Here is a 16025-nt window from a genome sequence, read left to right as displayed (position 1 = left end):
TATGGGTATTTGTATGGTTGTTTTAATGAGAAACATTTGAATTGTACATACCACAAATAGCTTCAAGTTTCTGTAACAACCTCCCTCCCCCCCATGGCCAAACAGCTAAACAAAACCTGAAGCATCACTTTAAATGTGAAAGTCTTATAAAATTAACTTACAAAAACATCCCTATCAAGTAGTTTGGCATTTCCTGTACATTAGTCAAAAGGTCAAGCTAAAATCTGATTCTTTTAAAAAAATCAAAGTTTACATTATTCATACAGATCCAGCATTGTTAAAAAATATGCACAAATAACCACATCCATGCAATATAATTTCTTTAAAAATTTAAAGCAATATAAAAGAGCAGACCTAAGTACAGAACAGAACATTTTGGTTTATAACCTGTAGCTCAAGATTGCTAGCTGATTGGAGTAAAATTAATTCTAAATCTCTTAAATATGATTGTTTCAGTCAACCAGCTAAGGGTGCACGTGAGTTTCTGAACCATTTCTAAGGTGGAATCCGCTAGCGTGTTTCGGTAACGTGGGGTGAACGCTACTGTTCGTTGAGCAGAGTAGGTACATTTTAATAACGTCGTTTTTCAAATAAATCGGAATTCGCGGAGAGCTCGGCTCTTCAGGCAGCTGCAGTTTCCAGAGATCCCAGACCCATCAATGAGCTTTGTCAAACCGCCTGGGGCGCCCGCTGCCCGGCTCCCTGCCCCCAGGGCAGAATGTCATTCGGAAGCCCTCTCCGGCCAGCCTGGAGGGCGGTGTCCGAGGCGAGATCCCAGCCCTGCCGCCGCTGATGGGGCAGGGGCCGGGTCAGGCGCCCTCGAAGCCGAAGCCGAAGCCGGGCGGTGGTGAGGTGCCGCAGGCCAGGCGGGGCCTCTAGGTGGGGGGCGGCCCGTTGGTGTACCTCAGCATGGGGTAAAAGGACCTGGCGAAGTTGTTGGCCTGCGTGCAGCTGTAGTCCTCTTCCGAGGAGGGCAGCAGGCAGGCCAGGAGCAGCAGCAGCAGCAGGAGCAGCTGCAGGGGCAGCGCCGCCCTGATCACCCTCGCCAGGAAGGAGCGCCGTGGCCGCGAGCTGCCGGGGCCGGGCACCCTGCCAACAGACCAGGTGAAGAGGTGAGCGGGAGGTTCCGGACGCCGCACCCCCTCGAGCTACCTGAACCCTGCCTGCGTTAGGTGAGACATCCGGGGCCTGACGTGAAAGTGAGTGCCCACGACTGAGGTTCAGTCCTGGAAGAGCAGCCCAGCCCTTTTCCAGACTGAAGAAAACAAGTCAACTGGGTTCTTACAAACACCTGGAGCGTGGCATTGGCAAGACTGGTGAGGTGCGTGTATATGTGTGTGTGTGTGTGTGTGTGTGTGTGTGTGTGTGCGCGCGCGCGTGTGTGTGGAACAGAGGACTCATTTCTGTGACTGCATCCCCCCTACCTGCTGTCCGCCTTGTTCTGGTCTTTTGTCATCCTCTCTGCTCCAAACTGCTGGATAAAAACAACCCAGTTAGTAAGTGAAGACTGGTTAGTCCTGTCCATGATAAAACCTCCTTCCTTAGCTCATCTTTCTGCCAAGCTTTTGAAACCAGACAAATACATTTGAGATTATACTCCAGGAGGTAAGAAATCATTGGGTTTGTTAAAGTGACAAGAGCTTCGCGGTCCAGTTTGTTGATCTGTTGTTAATGGGAGAGATCAGGAAGCCCCTTCAACAACACTAGAAGGGCTCCCATCTTTCACAGCCTATTGGGGGGCGGAGTCTCCAGTTCCTGTCATCTCAGTAACTTCGAAAAATAACCAGTGTGCTTCTCGGGGCAGAAAGGGGCTCTCACCTTGGCTTGGGGAGCTGGTGTGGATGCAGCTGGAGGCTCGTCTCCAGAGTCTACCTCGTCCAAGCTGGGCAGAGATGGGTCTGGGTTCTGAAATCCACACCCCAAGGGTTCAGTTCAGGGAAACAGAGGTTCTGAGTAATCTCAAGAGCACAAAACGTGCTTCATGCAGTTTCACTGCTCTGCTCACCCCTCCCCCAGCTCAAATCTTTCTGGAAGAGAGAGCCCTTTAACACAGACTTCTCCAGTCAGAAAGGAATGTAAACAAGGCAAGGCCAAGCACAGCATTAAAAACCCATAGCACACATGGGGGGAGACTGAGTTTAGCTGCATCAAGGGTTGACAGCTTGCCAGATGTGCTGAAGGATCATGTGGCCATCAACACACTATAGCCTTGGCTGTACAGGTAGAAATGTCACTCTAGAATGGAGGGGTGGGCCTCCCTCAAGTCTGGTGAAGCCATGGTATGGGTATCCATTCGTTCTGAGTTGGATCACATTTTAAAGACAAGAAAGTAGAAAAATGAGAGAGCGGGCAGCAGAGAGCGCCCTGGACAGTGAAGGAGTACTCTGAAGTCTACTCCGCATGAAGGAAAGACAGAAATGATAGAGGGATTAGACTGGTTTTTCACACGCCAGCCATACGAACAGGTAGGTACCATATTGTTGTCTCCCTCTTGTAAAGGACAGAACCGCGTCAAAGAGTTTGTGTAACTTTTTAAGGCCGCCCAGGTAGAAGGGGCGGGACTCGAGGCGCCACTCGGACCACGTGCTTATAGCCTCTGCCCCACAGCGAGGCCTGCCATTCTGCTTTCCTGTTGGCATCTGATACCACACGTATTTAAAAGCCACAAGTGGACTCACCTGGCTGCCCTGCAAGGACATTAAGTCTTGGGACACTTGCTCAAGTAACTGTTTGAGTTTCTTCTCAATAACATGTACCTTCTCTTCAGCCTCAATGTAGTCTTCGCCATGCCCCTTAATAAGAAGGCTGTTTGAAAGCTCTTGTAAGGTGTTTACTTGAGGTTCACGTTCCACGAGCTCGTTTTTCAGTTGCTAAAAATAAAATGTGTGAAATAAAAATAAAAATAGCCGCTGCTTACTGTGGCCAGATGGCGCTTGCTTAGTGCCAGGACAGTTCCGGGATGGATGATGGATGGTGGTCAACTCCAGAACATTCTACTAGCTATGTACCTGGGTGTGTCTGCAAGTCTAGCATCATTTGGGCAGCAAGTAGGTGACACCCTGCCCCTATTTTCCACTCCTTCTCATTCTGAAGACAACTTGAGGCTGGGGGAGTTGGAAGAAGTGAGGGGAAGACTAGACCTTTGTCCACTGCAATAGCAAAGTCAAGGAAAAAATCTAAATTGGGTAAGTTGAGAAACAGCAGCTTAAGCATACTTTATAGGAATAGAGGCATGTGTCTGGTGAATCAGCCTGTGTGGTCGATTACCTTGCTTGCTGTCCCTTTTGGTAGCCACTACACAACATGTGGCGATTTAAAATTACAATTCAGTCTCAGCCACAGTAGCCACATTTCAAGTGCTCAACAGCCACCTGTGGCCGGTAGCTATCAGACTGGACAGTGCAGATATAGAACATCTTCTTCACTGCAGAAAGTTTACTGGACGGCACTCTTCTTGAGAGTGGGGCTTTACAAGGATTTTAGCATAAAATTTTTATTTTTATTAAAAAAATTTTTAATGTTTATTTTTGAGAGAGACAGAATGTGAGTGGGGGAGGGGCAGAAAGGGAGAGAGAGAAGCCAAAGCAGGCTCCAGGCTCTGAGCTGTCAGCACAGAGCCTGATGTGGGGTTCGATCCCACAAACCCCGTGGGATCATGACCTGAGCTAAAGTCAGACGCTCAACTGACTGAGCCACCCGGGTACCCCTATAAACATGTTTTTTAAGGGGCACCTGGGTGGCTCAGTCAGGTGAGTGTCCAACTCTTGCTTTCAGCTCAGGTCGTGATCTCATGGTTCGTGGGACTGAGCCCTGCATTGGGCTCTGCACTGATGGTGCGGAACCTGCTTGGGATTCTCTCTCTCCCTCTCTTTCTCCCTCTCTCTCTAAGCAAACATTAAAAAAAAAAGCTTTTAAAATCATGACCAGTACTTTAAGTTTAAACTGTTTATAACTGAATCACCTACAAACTTATGGCTAAGAAAGTCACCTGGTTAGTGAAATAAATATATGAAAACACAACTACCCTTCAAGAAATAAGACTTTTCAATAGCAGATTTAGAAAACTCATATAGCTCATTGTGTCTGTGGAGTAATTGAGCATATTTTCCCCCAGTGAGTCCTGATATTCACAAAGGAGAAAATACTTCTAATCAAACGGCCTCATGTTTCTCAGGATATTGCCAAACCCCTACGTCCCCCGTTCCCAAGAGTCTTAAGGACTTCCTGCTTTTAGCCCTGGCCCTTCATCTCTGCAAGCCATCCTGCTTCAGAACTACTACAAAGGGATGCTTAGTAGTTGATACCAACTGGAACACGAGAGCAAAACGTCACGCTGGCGTTGTTCCAAGAAACACGAGGGGCAGCTCCCTGAGTCCTCACCTGCCAGGGGCCAGCGGCAGTGCAGGACCCCTTAGGAGGAAACTTACCATCAGTTCTTCCTGACACTCCAGGAGCACCTGGGGGTCTGCCTCTGGGTCCGTGACACGAGCCTTCTGCCTCCGGCTCTCAGCACTCGCTAACCACAGTAGCAGATCTTGACTCAACTGGTGGAAGTCCTTTAAACACACACACACACACACACACACACACAACACGTCATAGTATTGCCCTTTCTCTGAGGGCAGGTGTGCTGAGAAGCAGCTTGATGTGTTGGGCCTTCATAGTATTTGCTCTGGTCTTTATCCGATGAATAAAAGGGCCCCCAAACAAGGAAAAGGGAAAGCCGCAAAGAGGATGCAGGTGGCACAGTCCCAGGAGGCGTGATGCATGTCGAGGGACGAGTGCTAGCAGAAAGGCCGGGCTTCACAACGCCACACCTGCTATGACACAGAAAGACCACACAAACGACTCCACAAATCTGGATTCAGCGGCAAAGGGAGACACCCCAACGGGACAGGCCGTGGCCCAGGGACACATGGGCACGGGGTCTTGCTGGTGGGGCTCGCGTTCCCAGAGATGGGGTCAGAGCTCACACGGGATGAGCATTTACCATGTGCCGAGGGCTGGGCTAAGATTACCTTGTGAGGTAAGGACTAACATGATTCCCATTTTTCAGATGAGAAAACAGAGGTCTAGCCAGCACAGTGATTTGCTCAGAGTTGCACAGCTACTAAAGCTCTAGGGTTGGGTTAAACCACTCCTTGTTCTGAGCCAGGTCTCTTAATCGCTCTGCTACACATACGGTCCTCCTGGCAAAAGGACAGAGATGGGGCAGCGTGGGGCAGCATTTCTGACCTACTGGAATGTTCGCTGGAACCCTTATGCTAAGAATGGGCCGGGGCGGCAGAGCAGGAGACACAGGGTGGGACAGCAGCTGAGCCTCTTGGAAACAAAACGATAAGGCACATGTTTCCTAACACAAGCCGTGTTTGTGTGCCAAAGCATCCTGACTAGGATAAAAATATCTGCCTCTCCCACCCATGTGGGCCGGGCCTGGGGGCCGGCGTACCTGGCACTGCACGAGGGCCCTCCGTAAGCCCGCTCTCCAGCTCTCCACCGCACCCTGTGCCGCGTCCCAGTGCAGCGCCAGCTGGCCGACGCGACCTTGGAGCTCTTTGGACTCCGCGCTCTCAGTCTGCAGAAATTCCTCGCTGCTCATGTTGACGGAGACCACTAGAGCCTTGTAGGTGTCAAAGGCTTTTAGTATTTCCTACCGCAGAGGGAAAAGACTGGGTTAGGCATTCTGAAAATAGCGATGTGGGGTTCATTTGAACCTCAGCAGGGAACGGATCTGCCAAACGCTTCTCTGAGCTGTGGCGGCAGAAGCAAGAGCCAACTTGCTTTCAACTGGCTGGGCGGTATCAGGTGAGGAGCTGCCTCACAAGGTCAGTGACCTTGGCTGGCCAGGCTGAGAGTAGAGGCCCGGCTCCTGGCTGGTCGACTCAGCCACAGGCACGAGTAGACCCTGCCGAGTCCTGGTTGGCTTATTTCTGGACCACATTAGAAGTCTTTCAGATAAAGTACATGTAGTTAACCTGCACGAATCCCTTGATATCACAGAAGTATTATTACTTAGGGTGAATAGTTAACCCAGATATACTGATGCACAAAGTAAAATACTAATACCCATGTGAAGACTGCCTGGGTACCCTAAACCCCTGCCCTGGGTTGTCTTAGGAGCTCAGGCTCAGGCCCCCCCCCCCCGCCCTCCCCCACCCCCCGGCCAAAGAGCAGGGCTCCAACTGCCTCTCCCCTGCTCCCTGGATAGTTCTAGTGGGGCAATGGCTGACTATGTGGGTGACAAATTGTAACTGTGTAACAGAGTAGCCACATCAGGCCACAGAATTCATCAGCAGGTGAGCTGATCCTCCCCCCGCCCCCATTCTCAGTGCTCCCCCACCAGCCTGGATTGCACAGTTTGGAAGGGCATTTTTCAGCTGCCTGGTGGTGCCCACTAGCACCTCCTTACAAGTCTAGAGGGGTCTCTGAAGTCAGATCTTTCCAGCACAGGGGATCTGAGATGCACCTCCCCAGCACCGCTGGGGGCTTTGGGATCATGTGCAGATGATCTTCTGCATGAAAACAAAAACCTACATCTACATCCTTGCCCGTTACAGAAGTGGAACGGGACAGACTGAGCACTACACCTGCTTGCAGCCTGCCACCTACACCGCTGACAGGTGTCACGTGCTGGTCCTGCACAGCGAGCGTCCACATGCACGTTCTGGATCCCTCTTCCCTCCATACCTCCCCCTCACCTTGAGCTGCTTCACTCTGAGCTCCATTTCGTGGATATCAGAGGGAGGTTCTGCCATCTTTAACGTTTCCAGCTCTGCTTCCGTTTTTTTCAGCCAAGTGGTGATGTCGCTGATCTTGGAATTGAGCTGTTGCAAGTTTTGTTTCATCCTGAGTTGATTGTGAAGTTCTTGTGCTTGAATCAGCTCCCATCTGTCAAAGGCGCCTGGAATAAAAAGTCGCGGTAAAAAGAAGCAGTAGCCCCAACAGATTTCTATGTCTCCAGCTAGTCCAAGGTCAGGATGGCAAAACCTGAAGGGGATGCTCCTTGCAGAAGGCTTGGCTTCAGGAGTCCTTGCCGTCCCCTTGCTGTGGTTCAAGGCCGGTGCCACCACCCTCCCACAAAGGCTGGGATGAGGTACGGAACGGGCTATGAGACCCAACATGGTGCCAACATGTACTGCAGTCCAATGTTCAGCAGTTTAGTTTATGCTGTTTTCCGGCGCTTTCTCTTCTGGTTCATGAATGATCGGGTCAATTCTATCAGTTTGACTTTTGGCTTAGGAGAATAATCACTTTTATAATCATTGAACTGGTCTCATGAGGAGCCACCTGACTGCTCTTTGGTCATCATCTTCCTGTCTGATCTTTATATACAAGTGACATTAAAATATGCACTTCATATAAGGCTCATTGGTCAATATTTATTTTTTTTTTAATTTTATTTTTTAAAATTTACATCCAAATTAGTTAGCATATATTGAAACAGTGATTTCAGCAGTAGACTCCTTAATCCCCCTTCCCACAACCCCTCTCATTGGTCAATATTTAAAGAATAGTTTTGAAGGACACCTGGGTGGTTCAGTCGGTTGAGCATCCGACTTCAGCTCAGGTTATGACCTTGTAGTTTGTGGGCTCGAGCCCTGCGTCAGGCTCTGTGCTGACAGCTCGGAGCCTGGAACCTGCTTTGGATTCTGTGTCTACCTCTCTGCCCCAACCCCGCTCACACTCTGTCTCGGTGTCTCTCTCTCAAATATAAACCTAAAAAAAAAAAAAAAAATAGTTTTGCAAGTAAAAAGCCTAGGAATTTGTTCGTAAATACAAGTCAGCTGATTCTGTTTTTGCTTTAAAACTTTTTTTATTTTTTTAAGTAATCTTCACACCCAACGTGGGGCTCAAACTCACAACCCCAAGATCAAGAATCGCATGTTCTACTGACTGAGCCAGCGAGGTGCCCTACAAGTCAGCTGACTCGAAAATAACAATGGCTGCCATAGACTAAGTTTAGCTGTTTTGGTGGATTACAGTTGGTCAATTCTTAATTAATGTTCTGTCGAGCAATGACTTAAATGCCCAGCTGACCCAAAATATAGCCTTGACCTGTCCTAACAATGGCCCAATTTATCTGTACCTGACTGCTGCCCGGTGAGAGCAGCAAGTCCCTCGTCTTCCTGCTGTGAGCTGCCATTCAAGGCTCTGGCACCTTCTTTGCCACCGTCAGTGCCTGGGGATAGCAGCAGCTTTACCTAGAATGAACCGATTTTTATGTTACCACTTATAAATTTCAAAGGCTGTATGAAGAGTATCTTGGTTCATAGGAATAGGTAGGAAATGAAGATACAGGACCCCTTTCCTTTTAATATTAATATTACACGATTAATAATTATTTTTAATATATAATGATTATTAATATGGAGATTATTGGGTGCATTTATAAGCAAGCAGAGCCAACGGCAGAAATAAAGCCTTAGTAAAGACCAAGACTGGTGGGGGGGAGCAGGGGAGAGGTCAGTATTGGAAATAAAACGGCCTAATTCGGGGCTTCCTAACACTTCTCAAATGAAACGTGCAAAAAAAAAGCTAAAAACCACCGCTGAGCTACCAGGCTGTTACTGTGTGCACACTTTCGCTTTTGCAGAGTGTTTTACAAAATTTAGTCATCCCTCCTCGTCACTCTGTGGAGCTGGTTGGCAGATTATCCCCAGAATTGGAAACACAGAGGACAAATCTGCCTCCGGGGGTCATTCATTACCGAGCATTTATCTTTCACTGCACATATTGACTCTTCTGTTAGTGCAGAGCTGACTGGCCTATTATCTCAGGACTTTCCAAAAATAAAGGTATCCTTTTTAGTAAAGCCATGCTTTCTTTGGTTTGTGTCCATATGGCCTACTTGTGTGGAATGAAAAAAATACCGCCCCCGCCCCCCCCCCCCTTCAGATTTCTGGTGACACGCCTGGTTCCAGGCACACAGAAAAGGGTGGAGGCTTTTGAAACTGTGGAGGAACACAAGCATCAATGCTGGGGGAGGCCAAACCATGTGGCCCTGGATACAAAGCAAAGGTGAGGTGCTGGGGTCCCTCCCTCTCCCCACGACTGTCAGGTCTTATTCCGCATCACAGAGGGGCAGATTAAAACTGACAGCTGCTTACTAAGCAAGAGGAAGAGCTGCTGAACTGGGCATGGCAGCCCACTATCAAATGACTTGGGCCTGACCGTATACAGGCAGAAGCTTCTCCAATTATCTAGCACTATCCATTCTTAGACACAGTGGGCACTTGGCGGACTAATTCAGTGATGCCCACCACCGCTTCTGGTTTCTCTAGAAGAGGATGATTAAAAGTGCACAGAGACATTTGAATTTCAACTCGCTCCTCCCTAGTCCTCTGTGCTGAGGCTGATCTGGAGCCAACGTTAAATCCTAGGCTGGCGGCCCCCAACGGCTGCATAGCCAGAGCATACCAAGGACTCATGTTGCCCGAGGAAACCATAATGAAGAAGGAATGGTCACTGTTATAAACAACAACAACGAACCACACATGGTAGTAAAAATAGTAATAATCGTAACAGTGACCACTTCTAAGGGCCTTCTTTATACGTTCTTACAAATCAACACAGACAACAATTAATGGAAAGTAGGTTTATCCTCAGGTGAGGAAGGCTTACGGAGGCAAGGCAAAGTGCTGTGGCCCCAGAGCACTTTATTGGTGGGGTTAGGAATCAAACCTATGTCTACCACTGTACATGGTCAAATCTTCCTGAATACGAAGTCACAATGTTTTGAATAGGATATGCAGTCAAGATGTAAACAGAACACAGTTTGGGAGCAGCTCAGGAAAGCCAGTATGTTGCTTCTCCATTATTTGCACGGATGACTGACTCAACAGTAATAATCACTGCCGCATCATGTTCATGTACACAAAGATCGTTCTTGGCCAGAAACCAGTCTTTAACTCTAGTATGTTTTGCCAGGGTTCTAATGATGTATGGACGGCTCAGCAGGGACACTGTCACCATGGGAAAACCAGCTCAAAATCCCCCTTGAAAGTGAGCACACGCAGCATACACCAACCTCTCTCTCTCTTAAGAATTTCAACTACTAATGCACTTGGGTTATATTCTCAGTGCAGTCGAGACTTACATAGGCTGGTTTATAGGGAGTGCTGGAATCTGAGGGGATGGTTTGTACATTCCTATCACTTCCCATTTGTTTGTAGCGATGCTTGGGGCAGGAAGGGCTGTCAGGAACATGCCATGAGTGGTCCTCAGAAATGGATTTCCCTGAAACAAAACACAGCAAGTGACAGTCCATTCTCTCCAACCAAAGGATTCATACTTAGTTACACAAAAAAAGGTCATGGGTAACATGGCATCAGGTTATAGTATAATATGAGTTCTGCAGCTTTCCTTGCAAAGCATGCACATTTGCAAAATGTCAGTACGCCCCAGAAGGGAATGAAATGAGAGTCATGCAACTGAGCAGCATTGTGCCTTCACTAGATGGGTTCACGATGGAGTACAACAAACACAGGATTTTTTGAAGATGAATGGTGTTTTGGAGCCGGGCATCTAGTGGCGGGGACACTGGCAGCGAGGCCAGGTCAAAGGGCCAGAAGGACTGAAGACCTCTCGGGAGTGAGGGAGAGTGAACGTCAGGATGGACCTGGGGGCCAGAGGGCCGCTCGTGGCGCTACCCCACCACTGCACATGGCGACAGGGCAGGGAACATAGGTTAGAACTGCAAATCAAGGAAAGGAAGGTTTCTTCTCCTGTGGCTAATGCGACAGTACTTTTACCCCTGCCCACCCATCCTCTTCCCAGGAAGCACCGTAAGCAAGGAAGGAAGGAGTTCCAAACCAAGCCACCGTGAAGAAAGCTTGGTCTATGCCGAAGAACTTCAGTTAGATGGCGGGGGGTGGGGGGGGGATTAAAGTTTTAAAAGACACCATGAAGAATTCCCTTCTGCACAGGCCTGAGGGGCAGGAGAAGGACAGCATGGAGACTGCTCCTGTTTGGGCGGGGTTCTGTAAGGAGCACGCAGGTATGTGTGAGTACGGCAGTGTAAATACACCATGACACAAGGACCGAGGCGCATGGTGTCCACAGAAGGCAGAGGTCAGACATGACATGGGAGCGAGGTTTAGGATGCAGTGTTCGCCACAGGAGGCTGCCATGTTGAGACACATGCACGGTCAGGGGCCTACCAGAAGACGCTTTCAAAGTTTTTGTGGTCATTTTAAGATAGGCCTCAGGATTTTCAGGGATTTCTACATCTGAAAAAGAATAATGTCATTTTCCTCACCGCAGGCATCTGTAGATGAATGCCCAAGTATTAAGTTAAAACAGTAGAAACATTGTCAGCTGGGAGGAGAAGAGTAACTACCTTTGATCTGTCTTATTAAAAAGGTTTAAAAAACCGAAAGGATTTTTTTCAGCCGACTCTTGACGGTTTGAAGCCGTTGTGGGAGAGGGGGGAGTCCACAGAAAGAATGGAGACGATCTACCAATACTCTGAAGAACTCAACTGAAAAGTTCACTGAAGAGCCTCCCAGACAGCCAGAGCCATCAGAGAATAGCCTTAATGTCCCCAGGTGAATTTCGTTCCTTTTTCCCTTTCATTCCACCTGTCATAGGAATGAGCCACTCTCAGGGAAGTCAAAGTGGGCAGGACAGAACACAAGAAGCCACAGAGGTCTGGGTCAGCCATGAGCTGGACTCTGGGTCATCCAGAGATGGCCATGTTGCTACAGTGCTAAAAACATAACCAAGTGGGTCAATGTCAAGGGCTCTGGAAACAGGGGCTGTTACCTGATAGTGCACTGTAGTATGGGCCTTCCTCATCATCTTCGTGAGAGGAGGAGCCCCCCACGTCACCTGTGTGATCCCACTCCAGAGGGATGGAGTCCACGCTGACGGGGGTCTCACAGCCAGACCGCTCGGGCCCCGGCGCCGGGGGCACCAGATGACAAAGGGACTGAGGGGAAGAGGGTTCCTCGCTCTCTCTCCTTTTGCGCCAAGAGTCAGCCTGGATCTCTCTGGGGTCCTCCATGTCCGTTTCATTCTCGGAGGCCTCTTTTTCATCTTCCAAGCCCTAAAGTGGGGATGTCCAGTTTTCAGAATGAACCACATTAGAGGCTTGCAGCTGTGAGGTGCACGGGGAGTCTGCCTTGTCTGGCAGTTCCTGAAAATGGCCACTGCCCACGTTTCTGTGCCGCTTTAAAAAAGAATCGGGTTAGGTGCACCTGGGTGGTTCAGTTGGTTAAGCGTCAGAGTCTTGATTTTGGCTCAGGTCAGGATCTCACGGTTTGTGAGATGAAGCCCCATGTCAGACTCTGCACTGGTAGCATGGGGCCTGCTTGGGATTCCCTCTCTCCCTCTCTCCCTCTCTCCCTCTGCCCCTCCCCTGGTCACTCTCTCTCAAAATAAGTAAACTTAAAAAAAAAATTTTTTTTTTAAAGAAAAAAGAATCAGGTTCCCAGGGCCTAGTTGTGATTATTCTAATTTAGACGCTTTAGTGTGAGGCCTAGAATCTGTATTTTCGGCAAAGCCCAGCCTCTTTCCTAGGAGAAACCTGACATTTGATGGTCTAAGTTAAACAACTTTCCCTAGAAGATAAGAAAATGGAGGCCAACATTTTATTAGTGGTTAATGGCAGGTTTCTCCAAGAATCAGAAAATTTTAAATAAAAAAAAAAAAATGTAAGGCCATTAAGAGTATTCTGGCTAAGATTCACAACTTCATGACTGTATGTACCAGGTTCTTTCTTTCTTACCCCTCAATCTTATTGTTCAGGATATAGAACCTTATTCTTCCTATGTTGTAATGCCTTGGTTTAAGAGAAATGCCTAGAAACTGCTATATTTAGAAATGAGGAAACTGTATGGTGATTTTTAAGGCTATGTCTGATGAAGAAATAACCATCAAGTTAGCCAGTTGGAGACACAAAAAAGGAAAAAATGGCCAGTTGTGTCGCTCAATATGGTTATCATGAAAGCTTCTGGCACACAAAAGCAATGAACTTTGAATAGTGGCCTGAATGCCACCTCAACTTCCCAGAAGGTCCCCCTGTCAAGGGAAACTTCACCGTTGCTATGGGAAACTGGTGCTTTTGTCACTTCACAGGTGAGAACAGGGGTGCCCAGGTGGCTCAGTCAGCTAAGCGTCCAATTCTTGATTTTGGCTCAGGTCATGATCTCATGGTTTGTGAGTTCGAGCCCTATGTTGGGCTCTGTGCTGACAGTGTGGGGCCTGCTTGGGGTTCTCTCTCTTCCTCTCTCTCTCTGCCTTTCCCCCTGCTCATGCTCTCTCTCTGCTTCAAAATAAATAAATAAACTTAAAAAAAAAAAGTTCAAAGGTGAGAAGAAGGCACCAGAAAGGCGCAAATACTAAAAGCTCCCGACACTGGGGAGCCTGGGTGGCTCAGTCGGTTGAGCATCCGACTTCGGCTCAGGTCATGATCTCACAGCTTGTGAGTCTGAGCCCCACGTCGGGCTCTGTGCTGACAGCTCAGAGCCTGGAGCCTGCGTCTCCCTCTCTCTCTCTCTGCCCCTCCCCCACTCACACTCAGTCTCTCTCTCTCCCTCTCTCAAAACGAAAAACTTTTTAAGGCTCCCAGACACTAAGAGGAAAAGGCCAACACATTCCCAAATTAGTACCGTATGCAAAACCAGAACACATATCCGCATATCCTACGGGTGCTGACACATGTCAGGAAGCCCTGGGCTGAGGAACACACAGAAAACAGCTGAGGGGTGCAAAAACTCTCAGAAATGCCGTCCCTTCCATCGGGTAATGGGAGCCCCCAAGTTAAGTGTGACTCTGGAGTAATAAAAGCAGAAACAGAACTGTTTTGCTCTCCTTTTTACCATAAAATACGTCACAGCTGACCAGTACATAGGTTTCCAGCTCTGTAAAAATTTGGCCAGACGTCAAGTGTGCGCAGCCCATTCGGTGAACCGTCAAGTTTGCGCAGCCCGGAGGCGCTCCGCACGAGCGTGCGCTCCCCTTACCGGAGCGCGGGAGGTCAGCCGGCGGTGGAACCGCGAGACGCGGCCGAAGACCTCCTGGCAGTAGCGGTGCAGCTCCTCCAGCTCGTCCTCGATCAGCACGGCGTCCAGGGGCTCGCTCTTCTGAATCAGCTGCTCCCCGAACACGATGAGCTGATCGATCTTGTTGGTATTTAACGTAATTTCCTGTTGGAAGCCCTATTCAGAATAGGAGAGAGGAACGATTTCAAAGAAGGAAAGTTTCCCTGAGGATCCAGACGATGTCTACTTCGTTCCTTCACCCAGGACGCGAGCTTCGTCGATTTTTTAACACAGCGACAATAAAGATTTAGATAATTTAAAATGACTGTAGGGGGGCGTCCGGGTGGCTCAGTCGGTTGAGTGTCCGACTTTGGCTCAGGTCATGATCTCGTGGGTTGTGGGTTCGACCCCTGCAATGGGCCCTCCGCTGTCAGCACAGAGCCTGCCGCCTCCTTCGGATCCTCTGTCTCCCAATCTCTCTCTGCCCCTTCCCTGCATGCACTCTCTCTCTCAAAAATAAATAAACATGAAAAAAATAAATAAAGCGATTGTGCGTATTTTTTCCCTCTCCCTTCTGGGCACTGACTTTTGCAATTAAAATAATTCTACACTTGATCTTAGCCAAAAGGCCGAGAAGCAGTTACAATTAAAATAATTCCAAAAGTTTGGCAAGGACAGACATCTACTGCCGTTGGGTGTGAGGGCAAAAACTTGTCTTACTAACACTGATTGGAAACAAAATTTCTCATAATAAGCCACCCATGGGCATTTGGTCCTGCTGACCCAATAGTCACCGCATTGGTGCTGTTATATTAAGGAAGGCAAGGGGCGCCTGGGTGGCTCAGTCGGTTAAGTGGCCGACTTTGGCTCAGGTCATGATCTCGCAGTCCCTGAGTTCGAGCCCCGCGTCGGGCTCTGTGCTGACCGCTCAGACCCTGGAGCCTGTTTCAGATTCTGTGTCTCCCTCTCTCTGACCCTCCCCCGTTCATGCTTTGTCTCTCTCTGTCTCTAAAATAAATAAACATTAAAAAATAAATTAATTAATAAATTAAAAAAAAAAAAAAAAAAGGAAGGCAAATTTCTATTTTTCAACTTCTTTTAAAATCCCAGGAGGGAATTACAGGGAAATTAAAGCGAAATGCACATATTTGAGAGAGCAGAAGAGATCTGTTCATGAACCCGCTCTTGATACATATGTTCTTCCTGCCACACCCTGCACGTTGCACTCCGACTCAAGAGCTGGGGAAAGAGCACCTTGTGGAGTTCTGTTTGGAACCCCGTGGATGATTATAAATGAGAAAGAATACAGAGCCTCGTGCCAGTGGCCCCTCGACTGTAAGGAACAGTATCCTCTCTCGTGACAACCCTGTGGGACACAGGTGGGGTCAGCCTGGCTGCTTTGACAATTCTGGAATGTGCTCTCAGGGTGTCAGGTGAAGTTTGTGCTCGGCCGGCTCTCCCCTGCAGAGGTGCGTTCTCCCGAGAGGGGCCGTAGGTGCAGGCCTTACATTCAACTGGCGCATCTTGTCGTCGGCGTCACTCTCCGAGAAGTGCTCCACGTTGGTCAGCTGCAGGTCCATCTCCGTGAGCCACACGAGAACGCTCTCCCGGGTCCCCTCGAATTCTTCCCTCTGGTTGGTGAAATGCTGCGGAAGAGAACCGGGTGTTTGGGTGGATGGCAGAAGACAGTTCAGCAAGGTTACTTTGGGCCAAGACGAAAGGGTATCCCAGGAGACCCACAGGGCATCAGGGGGCCAGTGTGGGGTTGGGACCCCGGGCTCTGCTTCTGGCTGTGGGATCACAAACAAGTGCCCCAACTTCTCTGAGCTTTGGCGTCTTTGTGGGCAAGTGAGGGTGTGGGACCGCGGATTGTGACGTTTCGGGTCCTTTCAGCAATTCTGTAATTCTGCAAGTCAGTGATTTTCCCAACCTGCCCTTTGAGGAACGCCCTCAAAGTCCGGGCCAGGCACCTTGCCTGTTTTTACCTGTTAGCCTTCTGTGGAAGCTTTTGCTTAACAGAAAGATTTAGTAGCTTCGAGATGG

The 16025-nt window shown here is 48.8% G+C and overlaps 1 protein-coding gene across 4 annotated transcripts in view; it reads right to left on the bottom strand.

The window, feature by feature from the left end:
• SYNE2 (spectrin repeat containing nuclear envelope protein 2) overlaps positions 1–16025 on the bottom strand; it is a 283558-nt gene continuing 267533 nt past the window's right edge. For all 4 annotated transcript variants that reach the window (XM_042989863.1, XM_042989864.1, XM_042989865.1 and 1 more), the window contains 13 exons: positions 15491–15628; positions 13965–14159; positions 11764–12046; positions 11160–11228; positions 10097–10236; positions 8087–8201; positions 6699–6901; positions 5450–5650; positions 4428–4556; positions 2679–2870; positions 1819–1905; positions 1425–1474; positions 1–1089 (listed from right to left, as the gene is read on the bottom strand). In XM_042989863.1, coding sequence (XP_042845797.1) covers positions 876–1089; positions 1425–1474; positions 1819–1905; positions 2679–2870; positions 4428–4556; positions 5450–5650; positions 6699–6901; positions 8087–8201; positions 10097–10236; positions 11160–11228; positions 11764–12046; positions 13965–14159; positions 15491–15628 — 2016 coding nt within the window. In that variant the 3' untranslated portion in view covers positions 1–875. The remainder of the gene's footprint in view (positions 1090–1424; positions 1475–1818; positions 1906–2678; positions 2871–4427; positions 4557–5449; positions 5651–6698; positions 6902–8086; positions 8202–10096; positions 10237–11159; positions 11229–11763; positions 12047–13964; positions 14160–15490; positions 15629–16025) is intronic.

This window comes from Panthera tigris, chromosome B3 (assembly GCF_018350195.1).
Source record: "Panthera tigris isolate Pti1 chromosome B3, P.tigris_Pti1_mat1.1, whole genome shotgun sequence".
Classification (NCBI taxonomy): domain Eukaryota; kingdom Metazoa; phylum Chordata; class Mammalia; order Carnivora; family Felidae; genus Panthera; species Panthera tigris.
The sequence above is the reverse complement of the archived record's forward strand: the minus strand, read 5'-3'. Positions and strand labels throughout refer to the sequence as shown.